Here is a 16879-nt window from a genome sequence, read left to right on the forward strand (position 1 = left end):
AACGAAACTTTGAAAAACATTAAATTAAAAGAAAAAAATAAATAAAAAATAATTTTTTTATAGTTTCGCAACGAAACTTTGAAAAGAAAAAAAATTTATTTAGTTTTGCTGTGAAACTTCGAAGAGTTTTAAATAAAAATAAATTAAAGAAAAAAAATAAAATAAAAAATAATTTTTTTTATAGTTTCGTAACGAAACTTTGAAAAGAAAAATAAAAAATAATTTTTTTAAAGTTTCGTTGTGAAACTTCGAAAGAGTTTTAAATAAAAAAAAATTTAAAAATTAATTTGTTAAAGATTATCACTTATCTATTATATACGTGATAATCATTCTTCGGAAAGATATCATGTGTCAAAATTTTGGTCGAAATTTCGCACAGTCCGAACTTTGGCCAAAACTTAGCCAAAAGTCACATGACCGAAATCGACTAGTGGAACGCAGTGGTTATAAATAGTTTTAATTGGCTATATTTCTCTTATGTGTATATGTGCAATATTTTGTGCAAATTTTATGCAAAAATGACATATACAATATTTTACAATAAATTGCAAAAAATTTTGCTCATTATTGCATAAAATTTGTGCAATTTAAAATTTTGTGCAATATATTGAACAATATTGAACTTATTGCACATTAATGTACAATATTGACCCCTCCGAAATTTACTGATGGAATTATCAAAAAAACTCTCAAAAAAAAAATTATCAAAAATATTTTATATGAATCTTAGAAAATCTCAAAAAATTTTTTTATTAGAAATATCCTAGAATCTTTCAAAAAAAAAACTTATCTATCATCCCATAGAATTCTTAAAAAAAAAATCTTTATTTATCAAAAATATCCTATACGAATCTTAGAACATCTCAAAAAAAAAAAATTTTATTAAAAATATCCCATACGAACCCTACAAAAAGAAAATCTTTATTAAAAAGTCCCATACGAACTCTTCCCATACGAACTCAAAAAATCTCAAAAAAAATATTTTCTATCAAAGATATCCCATACGAACTCTTCCCATACGAAAAATTTTACAACCTATATTTATGTATATGTATTGTTTTTATTGAATTATTTTTCTTTTGTTCATATACTGTTAACGTGATGTGATAAAATTTTTTATGTGATATATATTTGTGTAATGGCAAAATACCAGAAAATCGGTAAATTTCTAAGTTTGTAAAAAAAAAATTTCTTATTTTCTAAATCTGAACATCAAAAAACCAGTAGTTTGGTAAGACATTTTTGGTTAGTTAAAATTTCATATTAGGAAACATGATGAAGATTATTCAACACATGATGAAAAAATTTCATGTCACATGGTGAAAAACATCATAAAATATGATGAAAAATATGATCAACATGATGAAATGTCATCATGTCAACATGATGAAAAGTTATCATAAAACATGATGAAAAGTCATCATGAAACATGATAAAAGACAGCTCTTTCACGTCGATCCTTTAACCAAAATACAGCTAACGAACTTCACATAGAAAAATATTTTTCCAGTAAATAAACATATAAATTTTATTGAATTTTTGACCTCTCCGACGTGAAAAGCATATAACAATATGGCAGAAAATACTCGCTCCAAAAGTACTAAAAGACAAAATCAAAAGACACAATTTGAGAACCATTCTAATCTATCAGACGAAGAAATGGTCGCAGAAACTTATAAAGCTAATGAAAAAGCTTCACCTTCAACTCAGGCAACGAAAAAGTTGAAAAAAACTGAAGATTTTTCTTCACCCTCATCTCCAAATAACAACGACAATAATATGAATATAGACGACAAAAACGAAATGGAACAACCAATTTCTTCTGAACCTGACGCTAGGTCACGTGACACATCCTCAAGTAGTTCACAAGCACCAATCATCACTAGCCAAGATGCAATGGACACAGATCTACCAGATAATAATTCAAATAAAGGAATTACACAAGGATCTGCAGATACACAAATTACATCTGATACAAACAATGATGTAAATTCACATAACTTAGAAATTTTTAAGGAATATAACTCACGTTCAGATAGTCAATATATATTATTTTTCACGAGAGACCAATTTGATAAAGAAAAATCTAACAACGAAATTATCAATGACCTAAAAAATGCATTTTTAATGGAAAATGACATAATTGAATACAAAACCAACAAAAAAGCCACCATAGAATTCTACACTATTCTTATTGGTACAGAAATAACGTTTAACAAACTAAAAGAAAAACCAGTAGCATTGTTAAACAATACTGCGCCAAAAATTTATTCTCGTGAAGCTATAGACAACCTGATTAATTATGATATCAGCAATTTAAGGGCACGCTCAGTCAATTTATTAAACGTACCTATCAACTATGATATAAATCTTTTAATCAAACACATAGCCAACTTCACCAGCAGCGCCATCGATAGTTATAAAGAATTCATCCCCAATAGGCGTACTGCCAATCGCAATTTACCATCTAGAATAAAATTCAATCGAAGATCGCCTACATACAAAAAAGTCACGCTTACATTCAACAAACCAAATGCAGTAGAATACTTATTATCACAACACAAATGGGGCATTCTAATAGAAAATTTCCTCATCAGAATAGTACCCATAGACGAACAATAACATAATTTTAAAAATAGGACTACTCCTACGTATGTAGTTACAGGAATCCCCCTCAATGCTAATATATTGGATCTAATTCCTTTAACAGATCATCTAAACGCACGATCCATCGAATTTCTCCCTACTAAACCAGTTTCACTACACAAAGTAGCTAACATATATTGTAATACTGATGATGATAATCATGTACAATTTACAAAATTCGACACAAACTTTCAAGGATTCCAATTACATATTTACCCTGCCCAGAAATTTAATCTAAATGACACATGTGGCTTTTGTGGAAAGGAAAATCACAACGTATATGATTGTAGCGAAACAGATTACACAATTATCCCACATAACAAAGAAAGAAAATATAGGAAAAAATTCTTAAAAAGACAAAACGCCTATACTCTTAATGATAATGTTAAATTATCTTACGATCAAATCAAACCTTTAATGTCCTCACAACGTAACCGTCCTAATCTACATGGTCGTCATAATACAAGACCATCACCTAACCAGGGTTACCAAACTAAAACACCTAATAATTCTACCTTTGCTCCTCGTGACAAACGCTATAATCGTGGCCCCGTATCTCATTCCACGATCATACCAGATAACGACATGAATAACTGGGATGTTAATCCAAATAACAGTAACACCAACAAACCCACAATCAAAGGTAAACAAAGGGCATCAGACAACTCTAACAACGATGAACTGCTTAATAGAATTGTTCATTTAGAAACAATTATTAAAGATCTCAGCTCAGAAATAACGGGCTTAAAAATCACAGATAAACAACATAAAAAAGACATTATATTTTTGAAGGAACAAGAAACGCGACATGCGAACAATATGGAAAAACTCAATCAACATTTAACAATGATCAATGAAAACATGAATAAACAAGCCGCTACAATTAGTGGTGTACCAAAAATAGTATCCTTCCTTGAAAACTTGGAACAAAATGGATTCTTCTCACAATTTAACGACAACAACCAAGCGTATGGATCAAATAACTACAGTTATCCTCCTCATGATGAATTCGTCACTGAAGAACACCTGCAAGAAGAATATAATGATTCACAGAGCGGATACGAATCATCCAACACAGTTGAAACTCATAATGTATTCCCAGACACGGACTATACGCCCTCAAGACCTACAGGCGGTTACCCCACTATTACTTCTTCCATTAGTAACAAATTTGGTAATATGCTTGGCTTAGGCCATAGGCAACAATAGTAGATTAATATCTACCACATAACGAGTAATATCTCTCAAACTATCAGGGTGTACTAATGATGGACACAAATTTATGAGATACCGATCGGCCTCTAAACCCAATCAATAACTTTTCTTTTACTCCTTCTTCATTTAATAATCCAAAAAAACAAAAAAACCAAAAAAAAAATTATAATAACACTGATAAAACAAACAAAAAAAGAGATCATACGAGGACAGGGTTTAATGGGGATTTTCCGGTATATTCAAATTTTAATTCATCTTCTTCAATTAATTTTGCGACTTTAAACCTACAAGGAGGTTTTGAAACAAACAAAAAACATGACTTAATCACATACATGATTGATTCAAATATCCATTGTTTACTTTTAACTGAAACTCATTTAAAAGACCCCAAAAATATTCCTACAATACGCCTTAAAGCAACATCATTTAAATATATACAAAATAACAAAAATATAACTTTCTATATCATTCATAATCCTTCACCCACACAATCAGCCAGTGGTGTATCATTTATTATATCCTCATTATTATATCAACGTATTCAAAAGATTGAACATATCCCTGGACGCCTTATAGGCTTATACATATTACCTTTTTTTTCAAAAGACATGAACAATTACACGTCTTAGGTATTTATTTACCGCCAATTACGTCATCAAAAAATAATACTGAAACATTAAAATCAATCAATCTATATCTCAAAACACATTTGAATTCAAAAAATCAATACAAAAAAAATATTATTATGGGTGATTTTAATATCAATCCTCATAAACCCAATACAACGTTGACAACAAATGATACAGAAGACAACAGCGATGGTCATGTGACCTTAGCATTTTATCATAAAAAAATTTTAACTACTTTACGACACCACACTTATAAAGATATAGTTAAAATTTATAATGAAACACCTTCTTATACTTTTAAAAATACTTCAAATCATACTTCATATATAGACATAATTTTTGTTTCACCCAATCTTATCTCTCATACAATTTGTGCTTCAATAGTAGACGCTCCTATACATACTGATCATAGATTAATTTTGGTTGCTTTAAACCATAAATTTTTTAATCCTTCTAATATCAATTTTATTACTAATACACCAGATTCTATTGAATTAAATAGAAAAAACTCTTTATCACACAACGAAAGATATAATTATAAGAAAATTACAAAAGCACAATGGGTAGATTTCAAAAATTTTGTTTGGGATAATTTTTTATTACGTTCCAACAAAAACCCTACACCAAATAACCCTCAAAAATACGTCAATATTACTTTTGAAAATATAGTACAAAGTATTCAATCAGCTATTAACGCAATCAATTTTCCTATAATTAAACATAATCATCATCAATACGAAATGTCGTACAAAATTAGGATATTAGAGAATGATCAACATTATATTACACGTCTAATTAGAAGTTTAAATAGATATTTTACACCACAAACTTCTAACATTTACATCTCAACGAACTTCTGGAACGGACACAAAAAACTAAATCGATTGAAAAGAATTTTTCTAATATAGATCCTTTAAGTCTCGAGCTTACAGCAGCTAATTTTATTTGGTCACCTTACTTAACTTCATCTCATTACGAGTCGTCTTTAAAAATATTATTAAAAATCAAAAATTATATAGATGCTCAATTACAAGAAGAAACCAGTAATTTCCAACGTAACAAAATAGAAAAATTTATTAATAGAAGGGATAATGACTTACGTTCAAATCAAAAACGTATGCTCACTTCAATACTTGATCGTGTTCCTGAAAAGATAAAATTAGATAGATTAGTCTTTAAGGACGATACTGACACACTTACTTTCACGACAGATAAAGATGAAATTGAATCAATAGCTATTGATCATTATAGTAATATAGGTAAAGTAGATAAGTCACCATTGGCATATGACCCATCTATACCCTTGAGAGAAGAATGGAGCTCTGTTTACGAACCTATATCAGGTATTCCTGATGACGCTAAAAAACGTTTAAATGATTTGATTACTTTGGAAGAGTTACAATCAGTTATTAAAGATCTTCCAACATCAAAAGCCGCTGGACCTAATAAGATTTCTTATGAAATCATTAAACAATTACCATTACAACTTCTCAATATTCTATTATCTCTTTTCAATTATATTTTAATCAATGAAGTAATTCCTGATCAATTTAAATTAGCTTTTTTGTATCCCATCCCCAAACCCACATGGTGGAATTATGATATTAATCATACACGCCCTATAATATTACTAGATTGTTTCAGAAAACTCCTGGTCAAAATTATTAATTCTCGACTTAATTATTATTTGAGTACTAATAACATACTTCAATATAATAATCAAGCTGGCGTACAAGGAGCATCATGTAATGAGATAATCCTATATATTCAAACTATAATTGAAGATCAACAACAAAATGGAAATCCTTTATATCTGTTACTACAGGATCTCAGCAAGGCATATGATAGAATAAATTTACCTTTACTTTCCTTGGCGTTAAAAAGGATTAATTTTCCTTCTAATCTCATTAAATTTATAGAAAATTTATTTATAGGCCACAAAAATCGTATCATTTTAATGGACACTCTTTCAGATCCATATGAAACTAAACAGGGCATCATTCAAGGAGAAATAATTTCACCACTCTTATGGATAATATATTATGATCCAATGTTCGCCAAAATCAATTCGTCTCATCATTCTGGTTATCATCTTAAAGCATCTTTACCAATGAATATTCACCGATTAGATGATCATCACGAAGAAAATATTGAAGTAAAATTAATAGGCTATTTAGATGATACTACATGGTTTTCTGATACGCTTAAAAATTTAGAAGAAAATTTGAAAATAGCAGATGATTTCTACTCGCTCGCGAATATCAAGATCAATAAAGAAAAAACAAAATTATTAACCAACGATGAAAAACTCCTGAATGAACCGAACCACAGATATAATTTACAATTTGGTTATGATCTCATTGAGATTGAGATTATTCCAAAAAGAAAAGACGAGCGCATTTTAGGCATCTACGTTAATATAGCTAATTCACCATCATTTACGTATAACAAAATCAAAAAATGTTACATTATATTTGTTTTAAACTTCGTAAGAAAAAAATCACGCATGATCACGTGATGTATATTATTAATAAGGTACTACTACCGAGGATAGAATATTTAACGCAACACATCTTTATCGAACCAAACAAATGTAATGAATTCAATAGAATTTTACGTTCAATTTTTAAACACTCCTTATCATTACCAAAATCCTTTTTTAATTCGGTGGTACATAACCCGATATACCCCAATATTTTAAACATTTGGGATTCACAGTTGCGTTCCCAAGCATCCTTATTAAATGCACAAATCAATAATCCAGTCACATTAAAAATCATAGAATTCCTTTTTTTAACATCACAATGTAAACTTTGGACAAATGATATAAGTGAAACAACTAAATATTTTCACAAACCTTCTAAACATTTTAACCGTTTAGAAAATCTATTGTGTATTTTTCATTTCTACAATTTATCATTTAATACAAATTTTAAATATAATGTCACTGGTGGTTTACATCCAATTAGTTATTTTATTGTCGACCCCAAAAAATATTTCGGTTTTGTTAAGTCACTAAAAAACAAAAATATCTTTTTTTTGGATCAAATAATTAGTAATGATGGTGCTTTTCTAAAAACTTGGAAAGAGATCAAGAAATTATTAAAAAACAAGCGAGGACGCCGACCTAAATGGTATGATTTTCTCAAAGATAATATTGTATTAAATCCTTCAACAAATCGTTTACAGTTCACGACACAACCTGACAACATGTCACCCGACCTTGGATTTCCAAGACCAAAGATAATTAAATGTAATAATCATAGCATTCCTTGTAAAAATCAATGGGCTGCTTTTTGGTCGCCACGAGTTTCATGTATAGTTTATGGAAAAATATTGGAAAAATCACATTTTCCTGGAGATTCACCAAAGGTTTATTTAGAACATCATATCCCTTTTGTTGATATGTCTAATCCCAACCATAATTTAACCCCGCATTCCAGATCTAATTTACTTACGCCCTGTACTGGTTGTGATCTTCATGATTCATTTTACGTTGGTGACGTTCGTCCTAAATGTATTATTAGTTATTTATCTAATTTTACAATCACTTTACATGTTAATATATATAAAAAAGATAATAATCAATTTAATAATATTTTTATTGTACACAAGTCTGACAGTGAATTACGTGCAGACACCTTTAGAGATTTTAAAATTAGAACAGACCCTTCATTTAGAAATAGAGTTATTACTTTACAATCTAATACCCCTTGTTCATACATTCCTTCTATCGTTAATCATAGATTAGTAAATGGTTTATTATTACCTAGTGATATTTTTAATGAATTTTATATTTTAATTAATAATTTAGCTTCTTTCACTAATTTAGAATTCTATACTGATGGTTCTTTAAAAATTGATGATGATAATCCTCGTATGGGTTTTGGATGGGTATTTACTTCGAATATTAATTTAAATATAGAATTTTCGGGTGCAACTATACAATGGCCCAGTTCTACTAGAGCAGAAATTATGGCAGTATTGACATGCCTTATAGTTTGTCCGCCTAATAGTTTAATTAATATTTTTACAGATAGTCAATGCACGATCGATACTTTTACATCATTATCGAATTATAAACTAACACCAAGACGAAAACAAAAGATCAATAACATTATTCTCTGGCAGGCTATTCAACAAATTATAGCTGAGTTAAATTTACAGGTACGATTCACGAAAGTAAAGGCACATTCAGGAGTTGAATATAACGATAAAGCCGACAAATTAGCCAAAGACGGATGTGATTCTAATAGGATAATTTCAATCTCACCAAAAGGTGTTAAGGCACAAAAAGGTTATGTCATGTTTAACAACGATACTATTATTGATCGTAATATTAGGAAAACATTAAAGATACCGATTAATTTCCGTAACATCGAACGTCAAATTTCTCTCAAACCTTTACAAACCCTCAAATCATTCACACTTACTCATATCATCAACTGGGAGTACAGTCACCCCTCTCTACAGCGAACCTCGATATAGCGAATAACATGATATAACGGATCATACAGTGTGGTACCGATTTTAAATATGAAAAAAACCTTGATATAACGAAGTTTACTATTTATTTACCGTATAACGTAGTACGAAGTAAAGTGTGTGAATTTCTTATATAAAAATGCCTCTCGATATAACGGATTTTTTTTATAACGAATTTTTTTCAGTTATAACGAAGAATTTCTTTATAATTAAATGTAATTATTAATAAATATTGATGCATTATGACATTAAATATCACCCCTGTGTTTTATATTTAAATTATGGATCAGGATTGTATCAGGATCGTATCAGGATTAATAATTCTGGCTATTTTATTTAATATTTAGGCAGAATTACATTAATTTACATTAATTCGGTTGTATTAGGATTCGATGTGAATTGTTATTAATTTATATTTATCACAGGGGTAAGGACACTCCTAGTTAAATTAATATATCATTAATAATTTATTTATTATATAGTCAGTTATTGTTAAACAGCATTCCTACAAAAAAAAGGAATTATAATAAACATTTTTATATAGAACACTTCAGGAAGCATTCCCTATAATAAAAAAATAAAAAAAGAACATTAGTAAATGTTCTTAAACGAAATTAAAAGAAAAAATTGAGTTGTCCCACTTACTTCTTGTCTCAAGCGTTCATTTCGAAGTCCCTACAATAAAAAAAAATATAAAGAATATTAGTAAATGTTCTTAAACGAAATTAAAAGAAAAAATTGAGTTGTCCCACTTACTTCTTGTCCCAAGCGTCCATTTCGAAGTCCCTACAATAAAAAAAATAAAAAAGAACATTAGTAAATGTTCTTAAACGAAATTAATAAAAAAAATCGAGTTCCCCACTTACTTCTTGTCTCAAGCGTCCATTTCGAAGTCCAGGAAGTTTCCTACAATAAAAAAAATAAAAAAAGAACATTAGTGAATGTTTTTAAACGAAATTAATATAAAAAACCCCCAGTTCCCACTTACTTCTCATTCTAGGCATCTATTTTGAAGTTTAGAAAGCACCCCTATAAAAAAAAGATTAAAAAAAATGTTAAATTATCGGTAATCAGATCAACAAGTCACATGATCTGTATAACCGATATTCCTATACCGAAGAATTCATTATACAATACCGAATAATTCGTTATAGTGTTAACGAAGTTGCTTATAACGAAGCCCTGATCAGCTGGAACCTAGGGTTCGTTATATCGAGAGGGGACTGTACTCACAGTTATGGATTAATCATAACCCCTTTCAAAAAACTACAAGTGAATCGTATAGTAAGCACGTTGGATGGCGTATCAAATGTTCAAATTATGCTTTACCTACGTTGGACGTTCTTAACCGGAATTTCCCGGATATCCTTAATGGATATGACTCATGCTTTTTATGTTCCTCAGCTATAGAATCTAATGAACATTTTTGGATTTGCCCAAAGTCGATAGAGATTTTGAAATCCATATTCAGAAACCATGAACAGAAATTTCGTTCTTATATTATCAACAATATGGATAAAGAAAAAATTAATATTAATAATATCGATTTTGATATTCCTATATTCACTTCCTTTAATTCTCCTATCAATTCGATTCTTGATGCGCCAGAATTGCACTGCCTCCTGATTAATCTGGTCCCGGAATGTCTCTTATCTCCGTTCAAAGGTGCAAAAATTCACAAAAAGTTAATCAAAAAATTACTTATTTCATTTTTATTTGATTTACATCATGATATTTACGATCAACTATGGAAAGCTCGCAATATCAAATGGAAAGAACATAAGATTATTAATGGTATAACGAAAAAATCTTTTTTAAAAAAACGACCAAAACAATGAAAGAAACGACGTCAACTCGATAATGATAACCCGACATTCGGTGACAACACTAATCATAATATCACAAATATTGGATATATTAATCCATTCATGACTTCTATTAGAAATCTTGATGATTCTATATTTTGGATATATTTAACTAGTAGTAATTTTCGCCATAATCTACCATGGATTAAATCTTTATCAATTACTTTTATAGATTCTATTACTTTTGATCATAATTTGTTTTATTACACCATATAACCTCTTCGCTCACCACATACTGTAGATAAAGTTAGACTATATTAGCCGCCCTTTAACTTTCTTTTTTTTAGATAGCCGCTAGTCTCTCAGATGGTTTTTTTTATGGTTCCCATTTGATTTTTTAGCGTAGTCCTACTTTATCAAAGAGTACAGATCGAAGAGTGGGGTCCCGTAGGGGATGACGAACAAAGGTCTATACACATATATTAGCTTTAAGTATTTTCGAATTCTTTTTTTCTTCTATTTGTAATAGCCTGGGTTTTAACACTCTTTTAGTAATAAAATAAATAAATAAATAAAATCATGAAACATGATGAAAAGTTATCATGAAACATGATGAAAAATCATCATGAAACATGATGAAAAGTTATCAACCTTTTGACCAGTACGGCTTGCCATAGCATATTATGATATTCCAAAAAATCGAATGTTTTAAATCAAATACCATTTCTAGATAATATTTTTGCGTTTGTAATCAAGATCTATTTTAGAGCCACATTTTGTAATTAATATCTAGAAATAACGATTAATTTTTCCTTCCACCCTTTTTTAACATATTTCAAATTCGTTATAGTTAAGTATATTCATATATCCAAAATTAATTTTAATATTTAAAATTAATTTCTGTTCAACTTTGATCCAATTTATCTAAAAAAGAAAAAATCTACAATTTATATATTTCGAATATATTTTTGGTAACTTTAATTTTATTTTATATAATATTTGATAACAGCTTAACAAATCTAAAAATTCCTTAGTTCGAATATATGTTACGTCGACCTCAGGTTTAAAAAATGTAAACAGAAGGTTATGGTCACACGATTTACGATGATCAAAGCAAACGTAAAGGCAACAAGAACAGTACGTTAGCTTTCCTGTTGTTAATCACGAAAAGATCAATATTCAAATCTTATTATAGTTTTTTCTAGTAAAACTCTCACTCTCTCAGTTTGCATCAAGGCATCAAGGCAGAGCTTTATTTATATAAAAATAAATTACATTAAATTGTTTCTAAAAAAAAATACATATCAAAAAAAATATAGATTATAAAAAATAACATAAAATACATCAATAATATAATACAAGAAAAATGAATAAACATCTAAATCGAAAATTCTCGAATTGTTTAATTATTTCTTTGTGGAGAAAATTATCGTGCGGCAATATATTCCTCAGCTGTTCCATCCGGTTAACTGGTGTTTCCATTAATTGAGTATAAAGGGTCACAGAAATATTCTTTAAATAAAACATTCTTTTAATCAATGAACAAATGAACGTTGGGGAGTATGGTTACATCATCGATACTGATGCTCAATCATTTATAAATGGTTGATTTTATTCTTTATTCTTTTTGTCATGTCAATAACATTTCCTTAGTTTGAGAGCATTCTTCAAATAGTCTTAAACAATTGAGCGAGAAAGGCACTTGTACGATGATGTGAATTTCCTGAAATTCTCAAAGGTAAGATTTCACATACTATTCGATAAACTCGATAAAATATTCCTTCAAACAAATCTAACACTTTGTTTTCACCTTCATTACCTCCTCTATTTTATATTTGTTAAACAAATCTAACATATACCTATAGTAACAAAAATAGACAAAAAAAAATAAAACTTTAATTATTGTTGGTTAGTTTCATTGACCATATATATTGTTCTTCTGCCAGAGTAAAATCATTCTTTGATAATGTTCTAACATTTTGTAAATAAACATTTGGGTGCCAATTTTTGAAATATAATTCTTTATTTAATTTCTTGCATGGTTTTGATAAAGTGATTTTTTTCATTAAAGACTTAGTTTTTTCCTTTTTGGAAATAATAAATATTTAAATATTTATATGAATTAAAAAAAAAAATAATTGTTATTATGAATTCATATGGTGGTGAAACAAATGAATCAATGCGTATATGAAAATCTTGCCAAGTACAAAGTTCTTGGGTTTATGCATAACGATAAATATTTTTGTTCACTTAATCACTTAATATTAATTCCTTTAAACATTTTATATGTAATATAATTAATTTTGCGTAAATTTACAATATGCCGTACAGACTATATAAAAATTACACAATTTTTTTTTTAAAAAAAATTTACAATATGTCACGCAGATTGTCATAAAAAAATCATTTATTATACAGTAATGCAAATCAATTAAATGTGACTTTATTTTTGCTTCACGAGTTAACTTTAGAACTGAATGTTTAGTCTAGTCCCATTTATTTTTGAGCCGAACCGAGCAACTCAAGTGGATTGGTCAGTTCTAGCTGAGATCGAGTCAGTTCTCAAACCGACCCTTTTTGTCAAGATTGATCAATCAGAAGTAATATTAAATTTCTCAGGAGGTATTCAATACCACGTTGGAAGCTCGAAATTAAGATCTTATTTTGTAAATTGTAATATTAAGCAGTAAAACTTTAAAATGTAAATATAATTGAATTAATGCATTAGTAATAAATACCGCTTTATTTTTGTTCCAAAGTAAAATTTAAATGTATTATACTAACCTAATACCAGTAAATCAAATTTATTTACATTAACATTATAATGATACTAAAAAGGTGCTATATGCTTATGACAAGGTTTAGTTCGACTGTCTAGGTAATTTTATACGGTAGTACAGGGGAGCCAGTCTTCCTTTTTTATCTTGTGATTGTTTTTTATCTATGTTATTGAAGAGCGGAATATATGATAAGTTGACAACTCGCTAATTTAGAAGGTTGATTTTAATAACTAAGTAGGTATTACAACAACGTATATTATGATGTACTGCAATTTGTCATTTCCAATCATCCGGACGACCGTACCTTTATTTTCTGTTTTTAATATATTCAAACAACTGAAGGTAAAAAATTTTACAAGAGAAATTATCTAGGTATTATTGAATCTAATATTATAATAAATAATTTTTTTTTTTTAAACCAAAAAAAATATTAAGAAAGAGTAAACCATAAATAATATAATAAAGTTTATTGAAAAATCTAACTTATTTGCAAATACATAACGGTATATAACGATACAAAGTCATAAAATATAAACTAATGGAATAACAAAAACTCTATTAAGTTTTTATACACCTAAATAACATGCTAAGATCTCGAAAAAAAAATAATAATATATAAATATAAAAAAAAATTTAAAAAATTTCGGTTTAAAAAAAAACCGAAAAAAAATAAATTTTTTTTAAAAAAATTTCAGCTCAAAACCAAATTTTTTCTAAACCGAAAAAAAGATTTATTTTTATTTTAAAATTACACAAATATAAAGAAAATAATAATTATAAACACGAAAAATATAGTTGTTTTCGTAATAAACAAAAGATATGAGTATTTTTTTTTGATTATGTAAAACGCGTATTAAAAAGGTAGTCTATAAGTCTATGCCTGCGTATTTGCTATTCCGTTTATTTCTGTGTTTAATATGAATTATTAATATATTACATAATAATTGTATCTTAATAGTATCTATAGTATCTGAAATTAAAAATTTCTTGTTTAATATTCGCATTATCCACATGATCTATAATCATAAGACGCCTTTTCTGAGTTAAATAAGCTATATATATACTACCCATTTTTTTAAAAAATTTGTTTGTACTTTTTTTCGTTGAAAACTCTTTTGCTAATAACTTTTTTATACCTTTTTTTTGTTGAAATTTCTTTCGTTATTACCATTTTTTTTTTTTCATTAAAATAAAGGGTAAGTTAGAAAAGCCTATTAGAAACAGAAACAGAAAAAAATATTATAAATAGAAGGAATACTGACGCGCAGAAAAGTCTTCCGGGATCTACAAAATACTCTTAAGTTTATTTCTTGAAAAATTTTAAAATTTTTCGGCTCAGAGGTCGATTAATCCTGGAGAAGAGGTTGATTATGCACCTTCCTCTGTAACAATAATGAAAAGAACTTAAGAAATCATTCCTTTGGGATGCTCACCATTCTCTTTTTCTGGGGAATGCTACTGTTCCCTCCTTCTGGGAATGTCTCCATTCTTTCTAGAATGCCCACAAACTTTTTTTCAATTAATTTATGTTTATTAATATATTATTTTCTTTTTTCTTTAAATTTATAGGAAACTGTTGTGAGAATGCAGGATGTAGTAATTTTTTCAGCAATGGTAAAGATTTAAAGGATGTTCAAGTCGAAATTGGCTTTGAAATATAATTAAAATTCCTTTTATCCATATTATGAAAGAACAAGAAAATAAGTAGGTTGATTTATATAATTTATAAACTTATTTTTTTCAATAATTTAATAAATTTCAATGTAATTCCAGATGGGTCATATGCATTTTAAAAATCTAATCAATGCAAGCAACTTTTATTATAAAATGAAGGATCAAATCTTTAATATTAAATCAACAAGTACTATCAAATTTAATGCTTCTAAGTATTACAATTCATGAAAATTTGTTACTGTAAATTTTGAATTTCTTTTCCATTTTTAAGAGATATATGTGTATATATACACACTAATTTTTATATACTTTCAGTATGAAGCATTTCCCAATACTCAAGTATTACAAGATAAAGTGACTCAAAAGCTTGATAATGAGCTTGAAACATCTTCTGCTATTCAAATGTTACAAGAGGAAATATTACAGAGAATGCATTAAATGGAATAATGCAGAAATGTTGTTTTTAAATGAAGTATGAAAATAATTGATATTTTTATAATACTGTGGTAGTTGGTAAATCTTGTATTCCTAATTTTGTCATACATGAAATCCAAGATGTACATGAAAATTATCAACCCATTGAAATTAAAGAAGTTTTAACTGACATACTTCATAAAGTTAAAATTGGATCATGCGAATTAGTGCTTCGATCTGTGCACGGATAAACCCGCAGTATTCGGATATCGGAAAAAAAATAGCTATCCGGATACCGCAGTTTTATCCGGATAAATATCCGGATAGAAAATATCCGGTTTGACCTGTTTTATCCGGATAAAAAAAATTATAAAAAATTTTTTTTGTCATTTAAATTACTTATTTATTGACATTATTATCTATTAAATTACCATTTATTAAAATCATAATCTATCTTACTAAAATTACTAGTAGAACATTCGATAGTCAGTAATAATTCAGGCCATCTATAATGCCAGCCCAAATTTTGCGAAATTGCTTGATATGTTTGGCCCAAATTACTGTCGATACATGATTTAAAAAAAAAGATTTTTTCTAATAGATAGGTTGAATAAGTACAAAATAGTATAAATATAATAAAAATAATTAGTTCATGCCTAATCTTCCATTATTTTACGATTTTACTGTATTTTATATATTTGTAATAATGTATTTATTGCAAAATTTTAAATTTTTAAAATTTTCAAAAAATTGTCATAATTCAGGCAAAATTCGTAGTGCCGGCCAAAATTAAAATTTTATTTTATTTAAAATTAATAAAATATCACTAATTTAGTTAAAAATATTAAGTCAAAATTTAATTAAGTTAATGCGACTGATATTATTTGTTAAGATCGATCAATGAAAAAAAAATTTTATATATAATCTTATCCGGGTTTCAGTTTCTATCTGGATATATCCGGATTTATATCTGAACCGGATAATCTGGATAAAAACTGGATAATTTTTTTAATTTATCCAGATAACGGTTTCTACCTGGATCGAAGCACTAATACGAATATTCTAACTGTGATAAGGACTAAGGAGATGAGTTATTATTAATTAATCATCTAATTTATTTAGAAAAATCATGTCAAGAAACTGGAGAATGAACAAGAATGCTTAAAACTAAAAAACAAAAAGACTCAAGTTTGAGGTAGATTCAAATTATAAAATTTTTTGCACTATTATA

At 28.0% G+C, this 16879-nt stretch overlaps 2 protein-coding genes across 2 annotated transcripts; both read left to right on the forward strand.

Annotated features, from left to right (window-relative positions):
• Nucleotides 1-1572: 1572 nt before the first annotated feature.
• Nucleotides 1573-2622, forward strand: OCT59_008641 (uncharacterized protein; the record flags this gene model as incomplete). The annotated part of the gene is made up of 1 exon (XM_066142649.1): nt 1573-2622. The coding sequence occupies one exon, from the start codon at nt 1573-1575 to the stop codon at nt 2620-2622; it is 1050 nt and encodes a 349-aa protein (XP_065999511.1).
• Nucleotides 2623-3063: 441 nt separating this feature from the next.
• On the forward strand, nt 3064-3855 carry OCT59_008642 (uncharacterized protein; the record flags this gene model as incomplete). Its single annotated transcript, XM_025314997.2, has 1 exon — nt 3064-3855. One exon carries the CDS (start codon nt 3064-3066, stop codon nt 3853-3855), a length of 792 nt encoding a protein of 263 aa, XP_025183942.2.
• Nucleotides 3856-16879: the final 13024 nt, after the last annotated feature.

This window comes from Rhizophagus irregularis, chromosome 16 (genome assembly GCF_026210795.1).
Source record: "Rhizophagus irregularis chromosome 16, complete sequence".
Lineage (NCBI taxonomy): Eukaryota > Fungi > Glomeromycota > Glomeromycetes > Glomerales > Glomeraceae > Rhizophagus > Rhizophagus irregularis.